The 20,368-nt window shown below is 53.5% G+C and overlaps 1 protein-coding gene across 1 annotated transcript in view; it reads right to left on the bottom strand.

Annotated features, from left to right (window-relative positions):
* The window catches only part of Col4a1 (collagen type IV alpha 1 chain), a 134,490-nt gene that overhangs the window by 24,651 nt on the left and 89,471 nt on the right, over positions 1 to 20,368 (bottom strand). The window contains exons 20-34 of the mRNA XM_047552911.1: positions 20,040 to 20,075; positions 18,126 to 18,290; positions 15,060 to 15,155; positions 12,605 to 12,688; positions 12,089 to 12,159; positions 8,821 to 9,012; positions 8,122 to 8,290; positions 5,743 to 5,835; positions 5,553 to 5,657; positions 3,871 to 3,968; positions 2,106 to 2,256; positions 1,797 to 1,910; positions 1,028 to 1,195; positions 821 to 910; positions 2 to 154 (exon numbers count right to left, since the gene is read on the bottom strand). Of these exons, the coding sequence (XP_047408867.1) occupies positions 2 to 154; positions 821 to 910; positions 1,028 to 1,195; positions 1,797 to 1,910; positions 2,106 to 2,256; positions 3,871 to 3,968; positions 5,553 to 5,657; positions 5,743 to 5,835; positions 8,122 to 8,290; positions 8,821 to 9,012; positions 12,089 to 12,159; positions 12,605 to 12,688; positions 15,060 to 15,155; positions 18,126 to 18,290; positions 20,040 to 20,075 (1,785 nt within the window). The remainder of the gene's footprint in view (position 1; positions 155 to 820; positions 911 to 1,027; positions 1,196 to 1,796; positions 1,911 to 2,105; positions 2,257 to 3,870; positions 3,969 to 5,552; positions 5,658 to 5,742; positions 5,836 to 8,121; positions 8,291 to 8,820; positions 9,013 to 12,088; positions 12,160 to 12,604; positions 12,689 to 15,059; positions 15,156 to 18,125; positions 18,291 to 20,039; positions 20,076 to 20,368) is intronic.

Below are 20,368 nucleotides of genomic sequence, written 5' to 3'. Positions count from 1 at the left end.
CCTTTTTCTCCTTGGTCTCCCTTCTGTCCCTTCATGCTGCCCATGTCCACTTTATCCATGGACCCCGGCTTTCCAGGGAGCCCAACATCCCCTTTATCGCCTTTGAAACCTGGGTCTCCCCTGGGTCCTGAGGAGCCCGGGAAGCCGTGATCTCCTGCAGAGGAGAGAAGCACCCGGTGAGGCCTGGCCTGCCTTCCTGTTCCCCCAGCTAGTCGTAGCAACTGAAGAGGACAGGGAAGAACTAAGATCCATCCCAAAGTGACACTGGGTGGCAGGTGCCAGAGTCACATGGGGGAATCTGACCCCAGGGAGATGAACAATGAAGCCCATTTGGAAATTTCGTTATTTGCTAATAATTCTAATATATGTCGCTTGGCTAATCCGTTTAGATGATTCCGTGTCTTTAATACCTGTTCAGAGTGCCCCTCAGTTCTTGACAAAATTATAGAACAGGGATTTCCCCGTTCTATCAAACAAATGTCCTTTTTTGTTTGTTTCACACATAAAGTCAGTTTCTTTTTTAAAAATTATTTTGAAACAATTTTAAATAACGAGAAATAAAATTAGGACTTGAAAAGAAGCCAGGGTTGTCTGACTAAAGACTCCACTATGTCTCAAGGAAGGAATCCACCCTGAAGGCAGGCCCTACTCTCCCCCAAACCCTGAGCCCAAGACTCAGCGCCCCCAGAGGTGTCCCCCAGCCCAGCTCCGTCTTCCACACTTCCTTCATCTGCCTCTTGAAACAGGATCTACAGCAAGAAGCCATCCCAAGATGCTCAAGAAGGAGACAGGGGCTGTTGGGGGTTCCCAGCTCCCCTACCTTTTTCTCCAGGTAATCCTGGGGCGCCCGCAGGTCCTGGTGAGCCCGGTTGCCCTGGGGTTCCCATGACACCCATTTCTCCCTTGGGACCTGTGATCAAAAGGAAGGTCCATGAACATTTCTCCACATGGATCATGGACAGCATGTGCTATGAAAGGAGAGGTGAGACCTGCTCCCTCAGCGTCAATCCGGTCAGAAGCCACCCACCTGGGAACCCCGGAATTCCAGGCGTGCCCTGCTGTCCGGGAAGGCCAGGCAGCCCTGACTGTCCAGTTAGGCCGGGAAGTCCTTGAGCCCCTTTGTCTCCTTTAGGGCCAGGCATGTCGAGTCCCGGGAATCCAGGGAAACCTTTCTCTCCTTTGACGCCGGGAGGACCTGTGGTTGGGTAGAGTAGAGGGAACTTTCAGAATCCAGTGCTGACCCTCCTTTCTGAAGGAAGCAAGTGAGCAAGCCATCAAGGCCTGAATGACACCAGCGTCTGGGGTCCCCAGGGCAGTCAGTGGTAAACCATGTCCTGAGAGAAGAGGCCACCCCTTCCTGCCTCAGTGTCACCATCACCGCCCTGAGGCCCACCGCCCAGGCCAGCTGTCCCTGCAAGCTCTGCCCTATCCCCACACCACCATCTCCAGGGTGTTACTGCAAAGGCAAAGGCAGCTGGACATGGGCTCAGCTCACACTTCCAGCCACTTACTGATTAAGCCTGCTATGCAAAGGTCACATGGAGACGTCATTTGAAAAAGAACTGAAGTCACTGAGTATGCAACTAAGAGATCTCTTTGACACTGATCTCAATGGGAGGAAGAAATAGACATCTGTGACTCTGTGTTTAAGCCAACAACCAAACCACTTCGCAGACTAGAATTTCCTTTCCTCCTTCACAGGTGAGACTGTTACTCCCTCAATGGCGACTGCAGCGTCAGCACTGTGTCCCGGCCCACTGTGCTTGAAGGAGAACATTCAAGAGAAGGGACGTCACCTGATGACCCTGGGGGTCCCTGCCCTCCAGGGGGGCCCATAACTCCAGGGGGGCCTATTCCTGGCGCTCCCGGTGGTCCTGCTGGGCCTTGTGCTCCAGGAGGCCCTGGGTCACCTGGAGGGGAATAATCATGAATAAATGGGGAGCTACAGCACGTCCAATACCACATGCAGGCCGCCTGCCCAACAGCACCACCCAGAACCTAGGATCTTCATCACCTTTCACGCACGTGGACTGAGCACCTAGCAGGGGCTCTGGGGTGACCACAGGTCCAGTCCTCAGCACAGTCCAGACTCGGGGGCAAGTTACCTCTGATCCCCTGAAGCCCAGGTGGGCCGATCGCCCCGTGTTCTCCAGGAACGCCTGGTCCCCCGATGCTGCCCTTCTCCCCGGGTGTGCCAGGAATGCCAGGAAGGCCCGGCAGCCCCTTGAGCCCTGGCAGGCCCACGCCAGGCTCTCCCTGAAAGTCACCACAGCATGAGAAGCAGATCAGTCGGCAGCGTCGACACTGTGCCCAGTCAGCAGCTCGGGGACCACTTGGCGGATGAGGCCAGTGCGTGGGCAAGAACAATGCCCGTTCGCTGCTCGCACAGTTCGCGAAGCTTCGCCAAGCCTGTTATTTCCCATGGACCTCCCCCCAGGTCCCCATGCAGGTGACCATTGTTTCCATTTACAAAGGAGGACCATCGAGACGCTGCACCAGGTCTTCTGGCCCACGTGGCCCCCTGGCTCTGCCACCCTGAACCTGTGATGAGGAGCTGACCCTAAGTAGCCGACAAAACCCACGATGACCTATGACTGATGCATGGACATCTTCTGAAGAGCTGGCCACTTCCAGAGCGGGTCCAGGACTCCACTCATCCAGTGTCTTATAGGCGTTCCCAGCAAATTGAACATGCAGGACTACCGCACAGATCAGGGACTTTGACAAAGATGATTAAAAATAAGGGAAGTATTTTTGTAGGGTCGAGGGTGCATTCAAGACAAGGGTGCAGGTGGACATTAAGCCACAGTGCCCAACAGAGCCACTCGAGGGGCGACCTACAGGAGTGTTTGGACATTGGTGGGCCTTGGCAGCTTCCCCATGTCTGGGAGGAAGCTCCCTAAAGGGAAGGAAGTCCATCCCAGGCTTCTTGAAAAAACTCAGTATTTTGGGTCAAAAGCAAATCCTTCCCTGAGCCCACTCAGGGCTGGTTAAGTTAGGGGCTTTGGATGTGTGAGGCCGTCCACGTGCCACTGTGGTCAACTAACTGCTCAATCTGCTTGGCACGGTCCAGACAAACTCAGAGGCATCTCAGCCACGGCTGCTCAGAACGGGGATGCACGGTGCTGGATGCTGCCCAGGGTGAAGGGCCCAGGTCACACTGAGGCACGGCTGCCTCTGCACACCTGCTCTCCCCAGGCTGGCTCCACCAGGGTGCAGGTCTCCCAGCAACCATGGCCCTTTTCCCTGCCTTGCACCAGTGCCTTCTAGCAATTTCCCTTCAGTCTTACATGATCACATCGCTTCCTTGCTGAGAGGACTCTGAGCCTGGGCAAGCTGGCAGAAGAAGGGTACCTGAGGGCAAGGAGACTGCGCCACACTGGACCTCACCCGGCAGCAGCCTGGGGAGGGGTCTCCTGCTGTGGCACTGGGGGTGGAGGGTGCTCTTTTGTCTGGAGGGTAGAATCTAGGGCTGCTGCGCTCACAGCCCCCCAGGCACAGGGCGGCCCCCACAGCCAGAAGGTGCACAGCGCTTTGGCTGGGAACCCTGCTTCTCTGGCTTCTTGTAGCACAGTGACTCTCAAACAGCTTCACCTGCCACTCATCACAAGAAGCACATTTTACCTGAGACCTGCGTAGCCCAGGCGAGAAGCTGTCTTAAAACTGAAATGCTCCATAGAATTGAAACAAATGATCTCCCTCAACGACCTCCTCCATGTGTTATGTGCTCTGATATTTTCTATTCTACTCTGTCATTAAAACTAAAGATCCTGCTGGGCCAACTGTCCTGAGGTTAATAACACCATTCAAAGTGTCCCATTAGTAACAGGAGAGGGACAAACCGCAACCCGGGGAATGCTCGGCACCCACCTTTTGGCCCTGCAAACCTGGGCTGCCAGGTAAGCCATTAAATCCCGGGCGACCTGGACTCCCCGGAGGTCCCACGTCTCCAGGTAAGCCATCAACACCTGTGTGAAAGTGAAGGAGATCATCACAGCCCTATGGCCTCCCCTGCCCTTTACTTCCTTCCCAAGTGCCCAGATGCACCTGGGCTGACTGAGCTGGCCAATGACCCTGAAGCCTTGGGAGGAGGCCCTCAGGGGGAGGGGAGGCCACCGGCCATGGGTGCAGGACATGCAGCCACTCCCAGCCCCGGGGCCCTGTCTCCTGCCTCCTTCTCAAGGCCCCTCCTGTCCCTTTGCTCTCCTCTCCTCTAATCCATCTTTCCTGTCCTACTTGTCCAAAACAAAGCAGATGCCCACTGGGCACTGCGCACCAGGGAGGCCCGAGGACACTGACCCAAGGTGTGGCAGGGGCGGGGCAGCTCCACTGACGCCCTGGAAGCATAGCCGGAAACTCCAGCCCAGAACCACCACGGCTGCGTCTCAACAAGAGCCCTTGGTGCTCAGTCACACTACAGCTGAGAAGCTCTGCAGACCCCTGGCTGGAGTGAGGCTGTGGCCACACCAGGGCCCCTGAAACACCTGACGACTGTCTGGGCCTCGCCGCAGGGGTTCCAGTGGCCTTCTCCCAGCTGGCTGTGTGGCACTGGGGGCTGGCTAGCTCTGGCTTACAGCCCTCACATGCAGCAGGAAGTCTGTGGCTTTCAGCTCAATCGCACTTGTGGGGGACAGACATACAGTAGGACTGGTGGCCAGTGGCCCTAACTACCCACCCAGTATCCATGTCCAAAGAAATTCCTTCCGTGTGGGCCAGCGGCCTCTAATCAAGAAGACCCACCACGGCGACCACGGCATGGTGCTCACGGGAGGAGGAGCCTTAGCACCGACCCCTGCCCTGTCTCTCTCTTTCAAGACAGGGTCTCACTAAGTTGCCGAGGATGGCAAGCGTATCATTCTCCTGCCTCAGGCTCCTGAGGAGTGGGCTTGCAGCTGTGACCACCACGCTGGGCTAGCGTTTGCCTTCTTGAACATCGAGGCTCCTGCCCTTTAGGCCTGAAGAGAGCCCTGAGCATGGGTTGGCTGCATGGCCTCTGGAGAAAGGGACAGCTCTTCTCCAGGAATGGCAGTCTGGGGGACTGAAGGCGGGACTCCATCCTCACCGTTTTCAGGAGGAGGTCCTGGGCCAGCATCCTGTGGGGACCCTGAGAACAAAGCTTCCCACGGTTCCCTGCACCCCACCCCCAGGCCATCCCTCTGCCTCGCAAGCCCACCTAGCACAGGGTTAGGACTCTGCTGTCTGCACTTGCAGGGAGACCCCCATGGATGGCGGGTTTTAAACCAACAGAACGGGTGGCTGTGTCCACCTGGCAACACACCCTCCTGAGCCAGCCCTTCCCAAGCAGACCCTCCAGGAGAGGCGACTTCCCACATGAGCATTGGGATCGCCATCCTCAGAGCCCCCTAGCATCAGGCGCCAACTCTGGGCATCCCGGGGGCTGCTGCTTCCTCTCCCCAGAGACTCATGCCAGGTAGAAAACAGACACCCCTCTGATGCTCCTGACCGGCAGAGAAGCAGACAAGGCCCCACGGCTCACAAGGGCCTGTGGCCAGAGCACTGGACCCTGACGCTCAGGCTCATGACAGGCTTACCTTTGGGTCCAGGAGGCCCAGGAAATCCAATCCCCGGCTGGCCCACAGAGCCCTTCTCGCCCGGGAGGCCTGGCCGTCCAGGGGTTCCAGGGAAGCCTCGGTCACCTGCAGGGAAGGACACCAAGGGTTAGCACAAGAAAAACATGAAGCGCCCCCACTGTGAGCAGGTGAGCTGGAACTGGAACAGTACCTTGGGGTCCTGGGAAGCCTGGGGATCCCGGGAGTCCTTCTGCTCCTGGGGGGCCAGGTAAGGGAACCACCTTTCCCGCTTCACCCTTCGGACCTGAAGATAAAGAGCAAAGCATCAAGACGTGACTGGTGACTGCCGCACCCCAGCCTCAGGCACACAGGCACCCTGCACACCCAAAGGGAGACATTCCATCTTTCCCATCCCTTTCCTTCATGTTCCTAAACTCTTCCAAAGAGAGCTGCTTCTCTCCACAGAACACGTGTTCCAATGACCAAGATGTGTTTGACACAGGAATTCTGCAAGAGTTTCAAATTACAGCCTCACATGAAAAGTTGCAAAATCTTCCTTGACAAAAAAGTGAAATGGCCCTGGGTCCTTTCTTAATTAGTTTGTCTCAGGAACCAAAATACTGCCTGTTCTTGCTCTTCATCAGACAGACTCGGCCTCAGTCGCTTTCAGATTGGCCTAAATTCTACTCAGAGGGTAGTGTTTGTCTACACAGCATGGCAAGTGGGTGGTTGTGTATCATCCACCGCTTGCAGCTGTGTGGGGGGAATTCTGAGCTCCCAGAACAGCCAGGACCACCCTCTACCTCAGGTCCAGGCCCAGCCCCATGTTGGGCCAGGAGATCCACTGGGGGTCGATGGGCTGTCAGAAAAGCAGCAGGGGATCCCTCCAGGCACATGCAGGAACCCCTTCCCCACAGGAATTCCAGGAAAGTGAAATAACAGGGTGTCTCTTGCTACACTGTGGAGGGTGACGGGCTTCAGCACACAATTGCTACGGGTGACAGCACAGGAGTCAGGTTTTAGGGATCACCAAGTACATATGGCCCTGGGGAATCAAAAGTCAGCTTCTAGGGTCTAGATGGCAAAGAATGCTCCGGAATGTACACCAGCGGCCAGCAACACTGGACACCCTCTTCAGGAACCTCTCCCGCCTGCCTGGATCTACTTTTAAGTACCTGGTCTGATTTCTCAATGGATGTTCCTGGTCAAAAAGAAAGTCCAACTCCTTTTTGCAGCTGTGAAAGTTGGCAGATGCTACTAGCCTGAGGCGCACAGGATTTGGTGGGTCCAGAATAAGGAGTCATGGGAAAAGAGCAGGAGATGAGACCACAGGTCCCTCCGCTGGCTCCCTGGGGTCCCTCTAGTCACCCCAGTACTTCCCTGCCTTTGCTGCTTCCACTGGGGTTGGGAAAGACATCTCTGGGATGCTCACTTAACAAAGAACCAGTTGGGTGTTTTGACAGTCCGTGTTCAACCAGCAGCCGAGCATGGAGTGGCAGGGGCCCTGCCCTCGCCTCCAGACTCCATCAAGACGCAATGCTGGAAGCCTTGGAACTGGTGCTGTGTCATACCAGGGGAACAACGTCCCTCGTGGGGACAGGAGTTGGCGCAGTCTAGGCTAGACATGAGGCTAGTGACAGACTCCGCAGAGAGAGCAAGAAGGGCAGGGAGCAGCGGTTCCCACCCGGTCCTCGTTGCTACTCTGATCAGCCTGTAGTCACCACCACGTCGTTCAAGCTCACTAGTCACACATTTTCAATCACCCTGAATCCTCAGTTAGCAACTTTAAAAACTTCCTGGTAATGCAGCGTCCCTGCCTCCTCCACGCACACACCACTCCAGCCTCCACCCCTCTCATTCCAAGGTTGGCTGGGCAAGGGTGTGCGTGTGTGTCTCCTGCAATCGCCGGACTCATAAATCCCCGAGTGCCTCTCTGTGCAAGGCGAGGCCTTCACCTCTTTCCCCAGGGTCCTGAGAGTAACCAGATCAGGGTCACAGAGAGCAGAGAAGACATGAGAAGCCACGTGGAGTCCTTGCTGGGGGCTCTCTGACAAACCCCAGGCCTGGGAGCACAGGGCAGGACCAAGTCTGTCCTTCCACCCTCTTGCCAACACCCAGCACAGTGCCTGGCACGTTAACCATTCAAATAACAGTCATCCAATGATTGAAACCAACACGGAATTAAACAGCGATCAGGCCCTGGGGCTGCTGTGGCATTAGCCAACTGCACAGCCATTGGTACGGTTAGGAGAGCATTGCTTGGGTGATATAGAAGCCAAAATGAACAGAAATAAGAGAAAAAAACTGGCCTTGTGTTTTGATTAGCTCAACATAAAAGGCTGACTTTAGCTGGTACATACCTACACTTATTTATAAGGAGATCCATCCATAACTTCAGGTTCTTTTCAACCTGACACCTTACCTGGCCCGTTTCATATGTGAAGAAATGAGGTACAGAAAAGCTTGAAAAGGGGCTTGCCTGGGTCACACCCCTCTTTCTGGAGGAATTCAATCCAGGCACGCTCCTGTCTGTCCAAGCCCAGTGTCTCTGTGTATCTTGAAGTTGTACCTGGAGGGTCTCAAGCCTCACCTGGCAGGCCGGGGGACCCCGGGCTTCCAGGAAAGCCTGCTTGTCCTTTGTCACCAATGGGGCCAACAGGACCAAAGCCCGGAGGCCCAGGGGGGCCGATGTCACCACGGCTGCCGGGGAAGCCAGGTCCTCCAGGGGGGCCACGCTCTCCCTTCAATCCTACAGAGCCCTGATGGGACAAGAGGAAAAGAGCGTCACAAGCACTGCCGTCCGCACCCAGCACCCTGGTCTGCCGTGAGCCGGAGCAGAGTTCAAGTGGCTTGCGCTGCTCGCTACCCCCATGAGGCAACCTGCAGTTAACGAGTGAAAGTGGCATTCCTTCCTAAGCCAGGCAGTCACCACCCCAAACCCTGCAGAAGAGCACTCGGCAGGGCAGAGAGCTGCACCCACAATCTTCCGTCAAATGGCGACATGAACTCTTAACTTCACCATCAGCCTCCCAAAGGAAAAAGACAGCAAAACACACCTATTCAGTCCCCAAAAGTCAGAAGGGACTCCTCGGTCACCAGCTGGCTATTCAGTGTGATTCCATCAACCCCTAGCTCACACACTTAGCTGGTTCAGGAGCCATGGAATAAATTCATGTACGTCGGTCACCATCCAAATGAAAACATGCAGCTATGATGTCAATGATTAATGTCTCTGTTCTTTGCAGATCCACATTGGTGAAATGTATGCTGAATTTGGAAGTAAACATACCGGGGAGCCTTTGGGGCCAGGAAGACCTGGATGGCCGTCTCTGCCCGGGGTCCCTGCTCTCCCTGGCATGCCGGGCTGTCCTGGAAAACCGGGGTCTCCTTTGTCGCCTTTGAGTCGTATGTCGAAATAAATCTCTCCAGGCTCTCCCTTGGCTCCTGGCTGGCCCATCAGGCCAGGTGCACCTTGTGGTCCCTACAAGAACAAAGTGTTGTGATGCCATAGAAGACCGATTTGCAGGACACACCAACACTCAATCAGCCACAGAGTCACGAAGCCACCTTTATGGAAAACTGTCACACACTTAGCTCTTGCTGCCCATGTTCCAGAAGGGAGCCATCAGCTCTGCAATGGAGCCCTGGTCTGCCTCACTGGTTACAGTTTTCCTAAACCCATTAGAGTCTTGGGTATTCCAAAGAGACCAGATGGGACAGGGCATGGTGGGATGTCACTGGCACCCAGCTCTCAGAACATTCTGGTGTAACTTTCTTTCCCCTTATGACTGTCAACCCTTCGTGACAATGTTTTAGCAACTGTTGGAGGCACCTATATGTGGCTCCTGAGCCCCAAACGAGAGCAATGGCTTCTGACAGTGCCGAAGTGTCAACGGGTTGGGGACAGTCATTGTTCTCTCTGTCTGGGCACTATTGGAGTTGCACAGGTTTCCGTTTGTGTTCCACCCTGGATTCCGGAAGAGATAAGGACTGCCAGGGCACCAGTGAGGGGAAACGGGGAAGTGAGACGGGTCGGCTCGGAAATGAGTTATTTTAAGAAGTTATTTGGACTTTCCCAAGACTCTCCCAAGAGACACACTCTAGAACATTTTCAGTTCCTGGAAAGTTGAATCTGCAAAGCATGTCCACACCCAACATGGAGCCCTGGTTCACGGGGACAATGGCAGAGGTTCCACACAATTGTCCCGACTCTCAGGCTGAGAATGGCACCAGTAGGCTCCCTGCCCCTCTTGCACAATTCCTGTGACTTTGATTCCTTCTCATAAACTCTCCCGAAGGTTCTCAGATGCGAATCACACGTGCACACACCTCTACGTGCACTTATCCACACGAGGCGCTGAAGACCACAGACCGAGACTCTTACAACCTCTGTCGCCCGCCACCACGTGTCAGGGCCTGTGTGAACATCTCCACCCTGACCACAACTCTACAGGGAAAAGCTGAAACTGCGACCTCACAGAGGAGGGAGTGGACGCTCAGAGACAACAGGCCACGTCGCCACGGCCTGGCCAACCTGCGGGGTTCACAGCCTGAACAGGCAGACCTATGATTCGGCAAGGAATGCTGCCTTTTATTCTAACAATGGAGACCTTGTCACTCTATTGAGGGAGAAATCTGGACTTTTTTCTAAGTGACATTGGTGACCCTAGGACATCTCCTGTGATTTTAGGCACAGAACATCTTGATTCTGAACTGTCCCAGGGGTTTTGATCCACATCCCTTAAGATGGATGCTGGGAAATCAAATGCTGCCTTGAAAGCTTTGTGTAGGCTGCACTGACCGAGGGACGTTCACCTGTGCTTTCTGCTTCAGACAGGGGCCCCGCAGGGGAGTGGGGGCAGCTCCCTTCCGTAGGACGCCCCAGAGACCAGACACCTGCCGGGACCCAGGGGCGAATCGGCTCACTCGCATCATCACCCTTTCCAGAACCCAACACTCGGCTTTCAAAAGAAAACCACCCAGAAACGCCATCTAAATCCAGAGGAAAACCAGGGCATTTCACCACGGTCACTGCCATCTCTGCCGCAGGGTGCGGGGTCCTGGGTCGCTTTCAGCTTCCAGCCAAACTCAAAATATGTGGACCTCAATTTTGAGCTGGTTAAACCTGGAGCTGTGATGTAGCCTCGAATTGAGGGAAATGACTATCTTTCGAGTCATTGGCTTATTAATCTGTCTTTAAAGGCCTTCCCACTATGGAAAGGAAGGAATGCCCAGGAAGCAGTGTGGCCGGGCGCTGCTGCAGTTTCTCTGTCCTCTTCTTCACCGTGGTGCTCTAAACCTGGCTTCTCATTCGCCTCTCTCCTCTTCTTCCATTTTTATTAGATCTGGGGGCTGAGGCTGGGCATCTGGCCTGGATTCCAGCCGGGTCTGAGGCAGGAAGCCCACCAGGAAATTCACTCAGATAAAGGCAGATGGACAGAGGTTAAAAGATCCTTTTCTGCTCCCTTCAAAGTCCTTCCAACTTTGATCCCTGCTACAGTCAGTTATTTGAACTTCTCGTTTATTTAGAAATATTTTAAACAATTGCAACTTCTAACTCAGCTCCCCAGGCACCAGAGAAATTCTGGAAAGCAGAAGCCCAGGATCTCACATCAAAAGGAGGAGCCCCTGCAGAATTCCAGCTATTTCTCTCCTGTTCCAGCTCACTTCTGCCCTGGCCTTCCTATAGCAATGCTTCCACCAATAGCTAAATAAAACTAAAAATTTTAAAGAGCTACATCAGAAGATGAGAAGGCCAGGGATTTGATTCTCAATTTCAGACAAAAAGAAAAACGGAATGAAAGGTTTTAGAGAAACGGGCTATTGCTTGCAAAGCCCAGCAGCACCAAGGGAGCAGAAGGGGCCCCACGCCCCTAGGTCTGCAGGCCTCAAAGCAGCACTGATAGGCAAGATAAAAACATGTGCTCCATGTCTGAGATGATTCTTTTCTCCTCTATGTGATGACTTATTTTAAAACAAACTAGAAAGGCTAAGCCAGTATTGTATTTAACTGAAAGGTTTCAAGTTGATTTGATTGAGATGTCTCTTAAATTTTTTTTAAAAAAGCATCTATATAGCAGATGTTGGTAAAAGGAAGTCTCAATATACAGATCTGTAAAAAGAAGAGTGAAAGATATTTCAAATCCCTAGGAGAAGATGGCCAGTTTTCCTCCATCCTTCCACAGACGTCCCTGGTGGGTCCTGAGGTCACGTGGTGGGATGATAGGAGCAGTGGTGACACAGGAGAGAGAGCTTGGCTCTGCAACGTGCTGCCTGCAAGACTCTGGGACCCTCTGACTCAGGGTCCAAGGCCTGTGGGAGGGACGGGATCGCAGCGGCGGCAGCGGGGTCCTGCAGGGTCGGGGGCAGTGTGCAATGTGCTTCTGCATGCAGCAGGCTCCCTGCTCAGGCTCCACCTGAGTGCCACTCCAGCCCCCTCATGGCCTCTCTTCACCAGCCCCACAGGGCACAGAAGCCACAGATGCAGAAATGCGCCACCCAGCCGGTTTGCAAGGGAGCAACTTGCAGAGGGTGTGAACCCAGACAGGTTTGCTTACAGGCAATCCTTCAAGACCGTCCCTGCCGGGTAGACCTCTGTCGCCCTTGGCCCCTGGCTGTCCCGGGAAACCTTTCAAAAGAGACAAGAGCACAGCATTCATGAGACAATTCTTCTAAACTTCTTTTACCCGAGATTCAATAGCGTAAAAGTCTTCATACAAAGTGGACGGGCATTTGAAGAATGTCCAGAGAGCAATCATTAAAACACAGAGGTGAGCTCAGAGGGGGACCTGAGCCGCCTGTGCCAACGGTGGAGGCAGGAGGGCTGCGGAGCGCCACTGCCCTCAACCCAGGGATCCAGGGGTGCAGAGTGAGCGAGCCTCGTGCCAGGCCCCTCTGCTAGGGAACACGGGTGGCAGGCCTCTGGTCACTGGTTGTGCACCATCCTGGATGAGGCTCACACTCTCCTTGCTGTGCTTCTGCTTTGCAGGAGAGCGGGGCTCTGGTGGGGCTGTCCCCAGGAGCACCACACACGGGAACAGTTCTGACCTGCTCCTTTCACGCCTGGCCCTTACCGATCTCTCCTGGGGGACCCTGTGGCCCGGGCGGCCCTCGAAGTCCTTCTGTGTCACAGAAGGGGCAGCTCTCTCCTTTCTGACCTACAGAAGGAAGCAAAGGTGCCTGTGAGTGGCGTGGGAGCAGGAATCCCTGCAGTGTGAGGGGATGGGAAAGGTATCACCGTCACACAGAGGCTCTGCCGTCAGCAGCAGCCCTCCGGCACTCCCAGCTAGTGGTGAACCCTGTGTCTCAGGGGTTCCTCCCACCATGGCTAATGCCCACTGTCCCAGCACTTGCTGTGTGACCCTGTTGCATGTCTAGTGAGGCCTCATCCTTCTCCAGGCACAAGGAGAGGGGCTGAGCACCAAGAAGCAATGCAGGGAGCCAGGCCTGCCTACAGCCCTGGAAGACTTGACCACTGTGGCTCCATCTCTCATCCCATGCTCCCACCCCTTACTCTCTGATTTCATGTTCTTTATTGCACAGGAGTGAAGGTCCATGGACTTCCTCGCTGATTGAGGGGGTCACTGTGAGGAAGCAGCTGCAGAAGCAGGAACAAGTATCTGAACTGGTGCCAAAGACATGAGGACAGCTCAGAGCCCAGAAAGTAGAGGAGGCCTCTGCTTTGAGCATCTCAGTCTCTTGAGTCGTGATCTGCAAACTAAGCTCTAAGGCCTTCTGGTGTCTTAGAGATAACCGTGTCTTAAATTCTCACTGTCTGGCTTCCAGGGACATCTGGCTTCCAGGCATGAGGAAGCAGGAATGCTGTGGAGGATACCACCTAGGGAGCACCCAGAGGCCCACCCACATCACCCTGCCTCACCCTGACTGGCAGCCTCTGGCATGGTTGAAGCCCATCCACTCCAGCAGCCCATGCCAGACATGGGAACAGGTCCCACGGGCCAGCCCACCTCCTGGAGTGTGCGGGACACACATGGTGTTGTTCTGTATCTTCCCAGGAGACAGAACAGGGACTCATGGTGGGATGGACACCAGGCAGCTGGCTATGGACGCAGCTTAATTCCAGGCATTGTGGGACTCCATGGGTGTCCCCTCTCCTATGGCTAGAGGTCAGGGGAGAAACCAGACTAGGCAGGCCAACAACGCTGTACCGGAGTACAGAGACATTGGGAAGAAAGATGTCCCTCCTAGGATTCCAGGGATGAATAAGTAAGATTTCAGGGTAAAGAACACGGGTCATTGAATGTCCTAAAACAGAATGGCAAATCTCAGAAAATAGGAAACACCTGGCAATGAGAGGAGCCCCCAAAAGGGAATGACAAGCAGATTCTAATTGGAGGCCAACTTCTAAGCTCATGTCCCTGCAGGCTCTGCAATCTACGAGGCCACCAGGATCCCACGATGTGGGCTGCAGCTAGCTGTTCCCATGCAGTGTTATGTTTTAGGCTTTTGAAGACCAAAAATTCTTTACAATCCAAAGCCAGAAGTGGTACCCAAGGGGGTGGATTTTACAGGACGGCCTCCTGTTCTGCTCGTGGGTTAATAGGCATATAAACATCGGAATGCCATTGTTCATTCCACTTTAAGACCAGACTGTCAATGCTGGGACAATCCACCTCTGTTCTCCAGATTTCTGAAGAGATAATGCATATCCTGTGTTGATGTTACAGCAGACACTTGAAAGGGCTAAAGATAAAATTAACAGCCAAGAGTAGCAAGGAAAGGCAGTCAATCCATCAACAGCAGATGCACTCACACTGATCTTACGCAAAGGCGGCTTGGGGGCGCTGAGCATTCCCTGAACAGATCTGTCACTGGGATTACAGGAAGTACGTGCGTCCTTGGAAAATGATACTAACAAACTTTGAACTGAAAGATTACAGTATCTGTTTGAGAGCCTAGCCCATGGGCAGCACCTGCAGTGGCAAGGCAGACTTCCTGGGCCACAGAAAGGGATAAGTCTGAACGTTAAGCTCCTGGGTCACAAATCTCCCACAAACACTCAGCAACAATCTCAACTGAGTCAGAGGAAGATGCTTATTCTGGGAATGAATTTCCAGGAGAGTTTCACATCTCCCTACACTGCACCCTGACTCCAAAACCTGAGCAAGTCTGTAGGGAGAAAAAATGAGCTGCACAAACAATCATCATTTTTCTAATTAAAAGGAAACAAATTGTGGCGAGGGTTGTGGCTCACTGGTAGTGTGGGGCAGTGTGGGGCACTGGGTTGAATCCTTAGCACCACGTATAAGTAAGGGTGGTGGCTCAGTGGTAGAGTGCTCACCTAGCATGTGTGGGCACTGGGTTGAATACTTAGTACCACATATAAGTAAATAAAATAAAGGTCCTTCAACAACTACAAAAATATTTTTTAAGGGGAACAAATGTTATATGCATTTCTGAATATGTCAGAAGAATATGACTATGTCAAATGAATATGAATATGTCATTAGCATATATAACACACTAATGAAAACATTAAAAAAATTTAAATTTAAAAAAATCTCTTACCTTTCTCTCCCATTTCTCCTGTCAATCCTCGATGTCCTGGAGTCCCGGGAGGGCCTTGATCACCAGGCGGTCCAGGCTGACATTCCACAATGCCATCTGAAATTGGTTTGTAAATGTTAAGATCATGGCTAGGCTGTTTACTGTCTCTAATTCAATCTGTTAAAACACCAAGACATTTTAGGCTAATTGGTCAGTTTTACAAATCCAGTTGTCCTTGCTTCAAAACCAGCCTAGGGTACTAATTGGTAAAACAGGACCAGCACACAGAGTGTGGTCGGCTCGCCCTCAGCAACTGCTCCCCAGATTCTAATGCATCTCTCTCTCACTTCACTGGCCCTCTCCTCTTCAGCGGCTCATTTCCATCCCATCATCCTTATTTTACAGAGTGAGAAACTGAGGCTCAAGCAAGTTAAGTGATGTGTCCACTCACATCTAAGTCAACACTGAGACTAGGACAACCTAATTTTTTTCTAGGCAAACTTAAAAGTAATGGTTATTTTAGAGATACAGACCGTGCATGGGGAAATGTCTCTAATTCTTTGTTCATATTCAATTCTGAGTGTGGTTTATGCAGAGGCATGATAATAAATTACAGTAAAGCAAACACCATCTGTCATGGGCTCTGGTAGTACAGTATTGTTTTATAGTTCAGATACACAGTGTGATAGAGTCTGTGCTTCTTTCTTCAGTATCTTTGAACAAAAATGACAACATGAACAGTTTATAGCTTAAGTACCCCTGCCAGGCACTCAAACACCAGAAGTCCTCCCCACTCCAACTGTCCTCTCATCCTGATGGAGAACAGGCCTAGGGCAGGGCTTTGGCATCTGGACCTGAGTCCCCTGCAGTGGAAGGGCGAGGGGTGGGTCCTGCCTCTAACTTGGATGTGTTAACCAGGGTCAACCATGCAGGTCCCCACCCAGCTAGAACAGGATTGCCTGGAACACAGTCACACCTCCTGTTTCGAGACTTGGCCTAGAACTCAACTGAACAAGGTAGCTTCAGACGTGGAAGAGCTGAAGCTGGGAGGAAACTGTTTTGCTTTGCTGGTTGTGACTCTGTTCTTCTGTGAGTTTTTCCCAGCACGCACAGAGGCAAGGAAGCCTGAGTTGTGGGATCTGCAGCCTGGCTCCATTTCTGCCAACCCTCTGCCTGGGACTCCATCCTTGTTGAGAGGATGCCTCCATTATGTTTCTAAGAGCAGTCCTGAGGTTACTGACTGCAAAGAACCCACAGTCCCCAGCCCTACAAGTCTGGGATACATGATCTCCTGCCTCTGGAGACAAAGGCAGGACACCCTTTTCCTAAGACACCCCTGCCTGCCTCAACTCAACCAGTGCCCTTTCATACTCCTGGTAAAAAAGAAGTCACGATACCTCCTCAACAGAAACAATTCAAAATAGCTTTAAGTCTAAAGCAAGAATAAGGCGATTATTTCTGGGGAGTTCTGAAATGCAAGTCTGGAGTCCTTGCTACGATGTGGGCTCAGGGAGAGCGTCTGCAGCCGCAGATGGCTTCAAGCTGGCTGGGACCATTTGTGGAACACAGTAGCAGAAGTGGGCTACAGAAATCTCACGTTCATGGTTAATGAGCTACCAAGAGGTCCCAAGTCAGCAGTAGCCTCTTTCACATACACTATAAATCTGAATAAAATTCTCCTTTGTAAATTATCACTTAATATGCTGTAATTGGGAATTGCTTAGTTTGCACTGATTACAAAGGCCAACTAGAAAACCCGGCCGGAGCCATTCAACTGACAGGTCCTACTCGGTCACAGGAGTGGAAGGGCCATAATTTCATGAAATCTGTGCATATTTTAGAACTTAAAAATCATAATTATACAGAAACTGCTCTCTTCCCTAACTCCCCCACAGTTGCCCCTCACCTCCACACCACTCTTTAAAAGCACCCACCACCCGGCCCAGAGCTCCCCCTGGCCTTGACTGCTAATGTGAACCCTCTGCTCCTACAGCCCAGCTAGTTCCCTCCTCTGTCTATACCATCTTCCCCACAGAGTGCCCGCTCCAGGGTACAGAACCATGTCCCGACACTCCTCCCAGCCCAGGCCTGCCACCTCACAGGCTCCACAACCCTCACCGAACAAGGACCCCACAGGCCTTTCTCAGTCGCAAAGGAAAAGTGACGTTGGGTTGAGTGTCTTCGGGACTCCGAATTCAGCCTCCTCTCACATTTCACAAAATCACAAGAGAAGAGGAAGGAGTTCCCATGTGGCCCACACGTCTTTCCACCCACGTGCATGCCCGTCCTTTGGAACCAGTCGTTGCACCCAGCCCTGGCCGGCCTTCAGCAACCTTGTCCATGGGAACTCCTTTCCTCAGGATCCAGGTTTGGATTCTGACCAATGGATCTCACTGGTGTCAGAGCCCAGGAGCCACCAGCTTCACCAGAGGGTCGGAGCTGCTCAGACTCCACAGAGAGCACTTGCTGACCCTGACCCCGTAGAACCAAGGGCCTGCTCTGGAAATAGGAAGCACTCCCGCGGGGCAGGCTCACTTAGTGCTCCAGAACTTCCTCGTCATTTGCTTTGACATCACATTGAGATGACAGGGCCACCATGGCTGAACCAAGAGATTACGGCTCAGTCCTCTCAAGGCTGATATGAGAAAACTCCACAGCGTGCCCCAAACTTGACATCTCCGGCTGCATTACGACACACGCCAGTGCAGTCTGTACCTGGAACCCTTCCTCCTGGCTTTTTGTGCGTCTCGGGATCGCTGTGTTCAGCATCTCTAGACCAAGTACGGCAACTTGGCTTTTAGTAAAAACCCCACCAATTAACTGGTTTATCTTTAACCTTGGATACCAGGAGACTCGGAGCTGGTTAACATGCTACTTATTCCTCTTAGCCATTTCTATTTTTTATCCTACCAATTCCTTTGGTGGCAGGGTTCACTCCCAAAGCTCTCCAGGTGGAAAATGCGCAAGGAAGACAAGGTCGCTCGCGGGGCCCTCGCCTGACACTCTGGCCCTGGGAGCGGTCCCGGCACTGCCTGGCCTCCTGCGAACGGGCTGGACAAGTGTGATACCAGCCCTGAGGGAACTTACTTGTGTGTCCAGGCTGCCCAGGGGGCCCTGGGGGACCTGGAGGGCCTGGGAGTCCATCCTTCCCACTCAGTCCTGGCAAAGACGTTCCTGGAAATCCTTGGTCTCCTTTTTCTCCTCTTTCGCCAGGGAAGCCGGGAGCACCGGCCTGTCCTGGTACAGGGAAGCCTGAAACCAGCACGGAATCCGGTGTGAACTGTCACGGGCAGGCCACACCTCCATACTCACGACTTTCCTTCTCTCCTCCACGGTCAACGACCACTACACCCACTGACGAACAGCCAATGAGCGGCAGGCGCCTGCCTCACAGACGCTGAAAGTCCACTCAGCCCGAGGCAAAGGGCTCCGACACAGATGTCAAATCTGCAGGTTTCCCTCAGTGTGAACAGTACTCCCAGTGTGTGAGCAAAAAGGCTAGAGGCTGTGTTCCAGCTCTGTATGGAGGAGCGCAGAAAAATGCCACCAAAGAAGTGGACAGAGACCAAGGGGACAGCAAATGGATGGACAGTCTGAGTAAACAGCAGAGAAGTGAAGGACATGTAACTTCCTCTGGCTCGGTGAGGGGTTCAGAACCGAAGCAGTGAGGAGGTCTGAACAAGCACAGTCCAGTCCCCACTGCAGTGCTGAGGGAGGGGCGCAAGTCTGTGGAGGTCCAGAAGGCTGCCACAGGAGGCTGGAGGGACCAGCCCAGAGGCCGTGAGTGAAGAGGCCCCACTGTCCTGGCGAGGAAAGAGCTGGCCCCTGGAGCAGAGGGCAGGCTGGGCATGAGCACAGGACAGAGCGGGGAGGCAGGCTGGCCAGGGACGGTGAAGAGCTCCCACCACTGAGGACTTGGGTCCTGATGAGAAGACCCACCAGTGAGACAGCCAGAAGGACAGAGGCCATGTGGGCCTGAGCCCAGTGGCCAGCAGCCAGCTGGAGGAAGCAGCTCTCAAGAGAGGGAAACGAATGCTCCGTGGGATGGAAGTCGGGGGAAGGGAGGAGTCAGTAATGGGGAGGTGACAGCGACCAATATCATCCAAGACCAGTGGGGTGCTAGGGCGAGGGGAGGGTGGACGATGCATCTGCAGCCACAGCAATTTCAGCAAATGTTTTCAAAAGTGCTAGTCAAGAGATGACTACGTTGTTGGTAACTGGACATGAAACAGAGCATCACTGGAGACAGGAAGTGACACGCTCCCTAGAATCCAATTGAAGGAAGTGACTGAAAGTGGAAGAAAGTGAGGGTGCCGAGGGAGACCCAGAGTTTTCCTAGAGAGATGAAGGCCCCTGGAGCCACGGTGCCATCTGTTCCCACAGAGGAAAAGGGGCCCTGTGGGGTCTGAGAACTGCTGGGGGGAAATGAAACAATGAACACAGAGGACAAATAAGTTAAAAAGCAAAGCCAGCAAAGCAGAGCGTCAGGGCTGTGAGCCTCAGCAGGCGGGCAATGAGGGCAGGCTGCTGGCCCCTGGGACAGATGTGGCCCCTGCTGCAGGAAGGTACAGTCGCTTGGGACTCGCACACTGGCGTGCACAGAGAGCCGCTGCAGAACTCCAGGGAAAAGCAGGGCAGGCTGCTGAAGCAGCTGGACGGGGTCGCCCAGAAGCCCGGGCACCAGAGAGGGCAAGTGGGGCAGAGGTGCTGGGGAAGAGATGTGCCCTCCTGGCAGGGACTGGTGGGAAGGCCTGCCTCCGAGCAGAGCTGGGAGGGAGGCCAGGGTGCACAGAGGGGTCCCATCTGCAGCATGCACATCTACGAACCACACACCAACCTGCAAACACTTATCTAGCTGCACATTCTGTTTTCAAGATAGAAAAACGTGCAGGAACGTCGCTACCTGTTCTATGCACACACTGAACGTGCACGATACACATGCAGAATATGAACCACAGAGAGAAGCACACGGGGGCCACAGAAGGACAGATAAGGACTCACCTGGGGGTCCTGGCTGGCCTTGTAATCCTGGGTAACCTTGAAAGAGAAAGAGTGGGACAAGGTGAGAAGTGCTTGCTCACTGTCGATTTCTCTGCCAGGGCCTTTCTGGGGTGCCCACACATATCCACACTCCAGGGACACAGGGACAGACTGTCCACCAAGCACCTCCTGGAGAAAGACCATGCTGCACATGGAAAAGGGTGTCTGTGTACCCTATGTGACACTGAGACAGAGACGTGGAGAAGCAGGTCACCAGACAGTCCTGCGAGGGGTGCGGCTGTTTTCGAAAGGAGGGGAGACATGCAGAGAGAGGACGAGGGGGCAAGGGA

The sequence above is a fragment of the Sciurus carolinensis genome, chromosome 5, assembly GCF_902686445.1.
Source record: "Sciurus carolinensis chromosome 5, mSciCar1.2, whole genome shotgun sequence".
Classification (NCBI taxonomy): Eukaryota; Metazoa; Chordata; class Mammalia; order Rodentia; family Sciuridae; genus Sciurus; species Sciurus carolinensis.
This window is presented reverse-complemented; position numbering and strand designations above follow the sequence as displayed.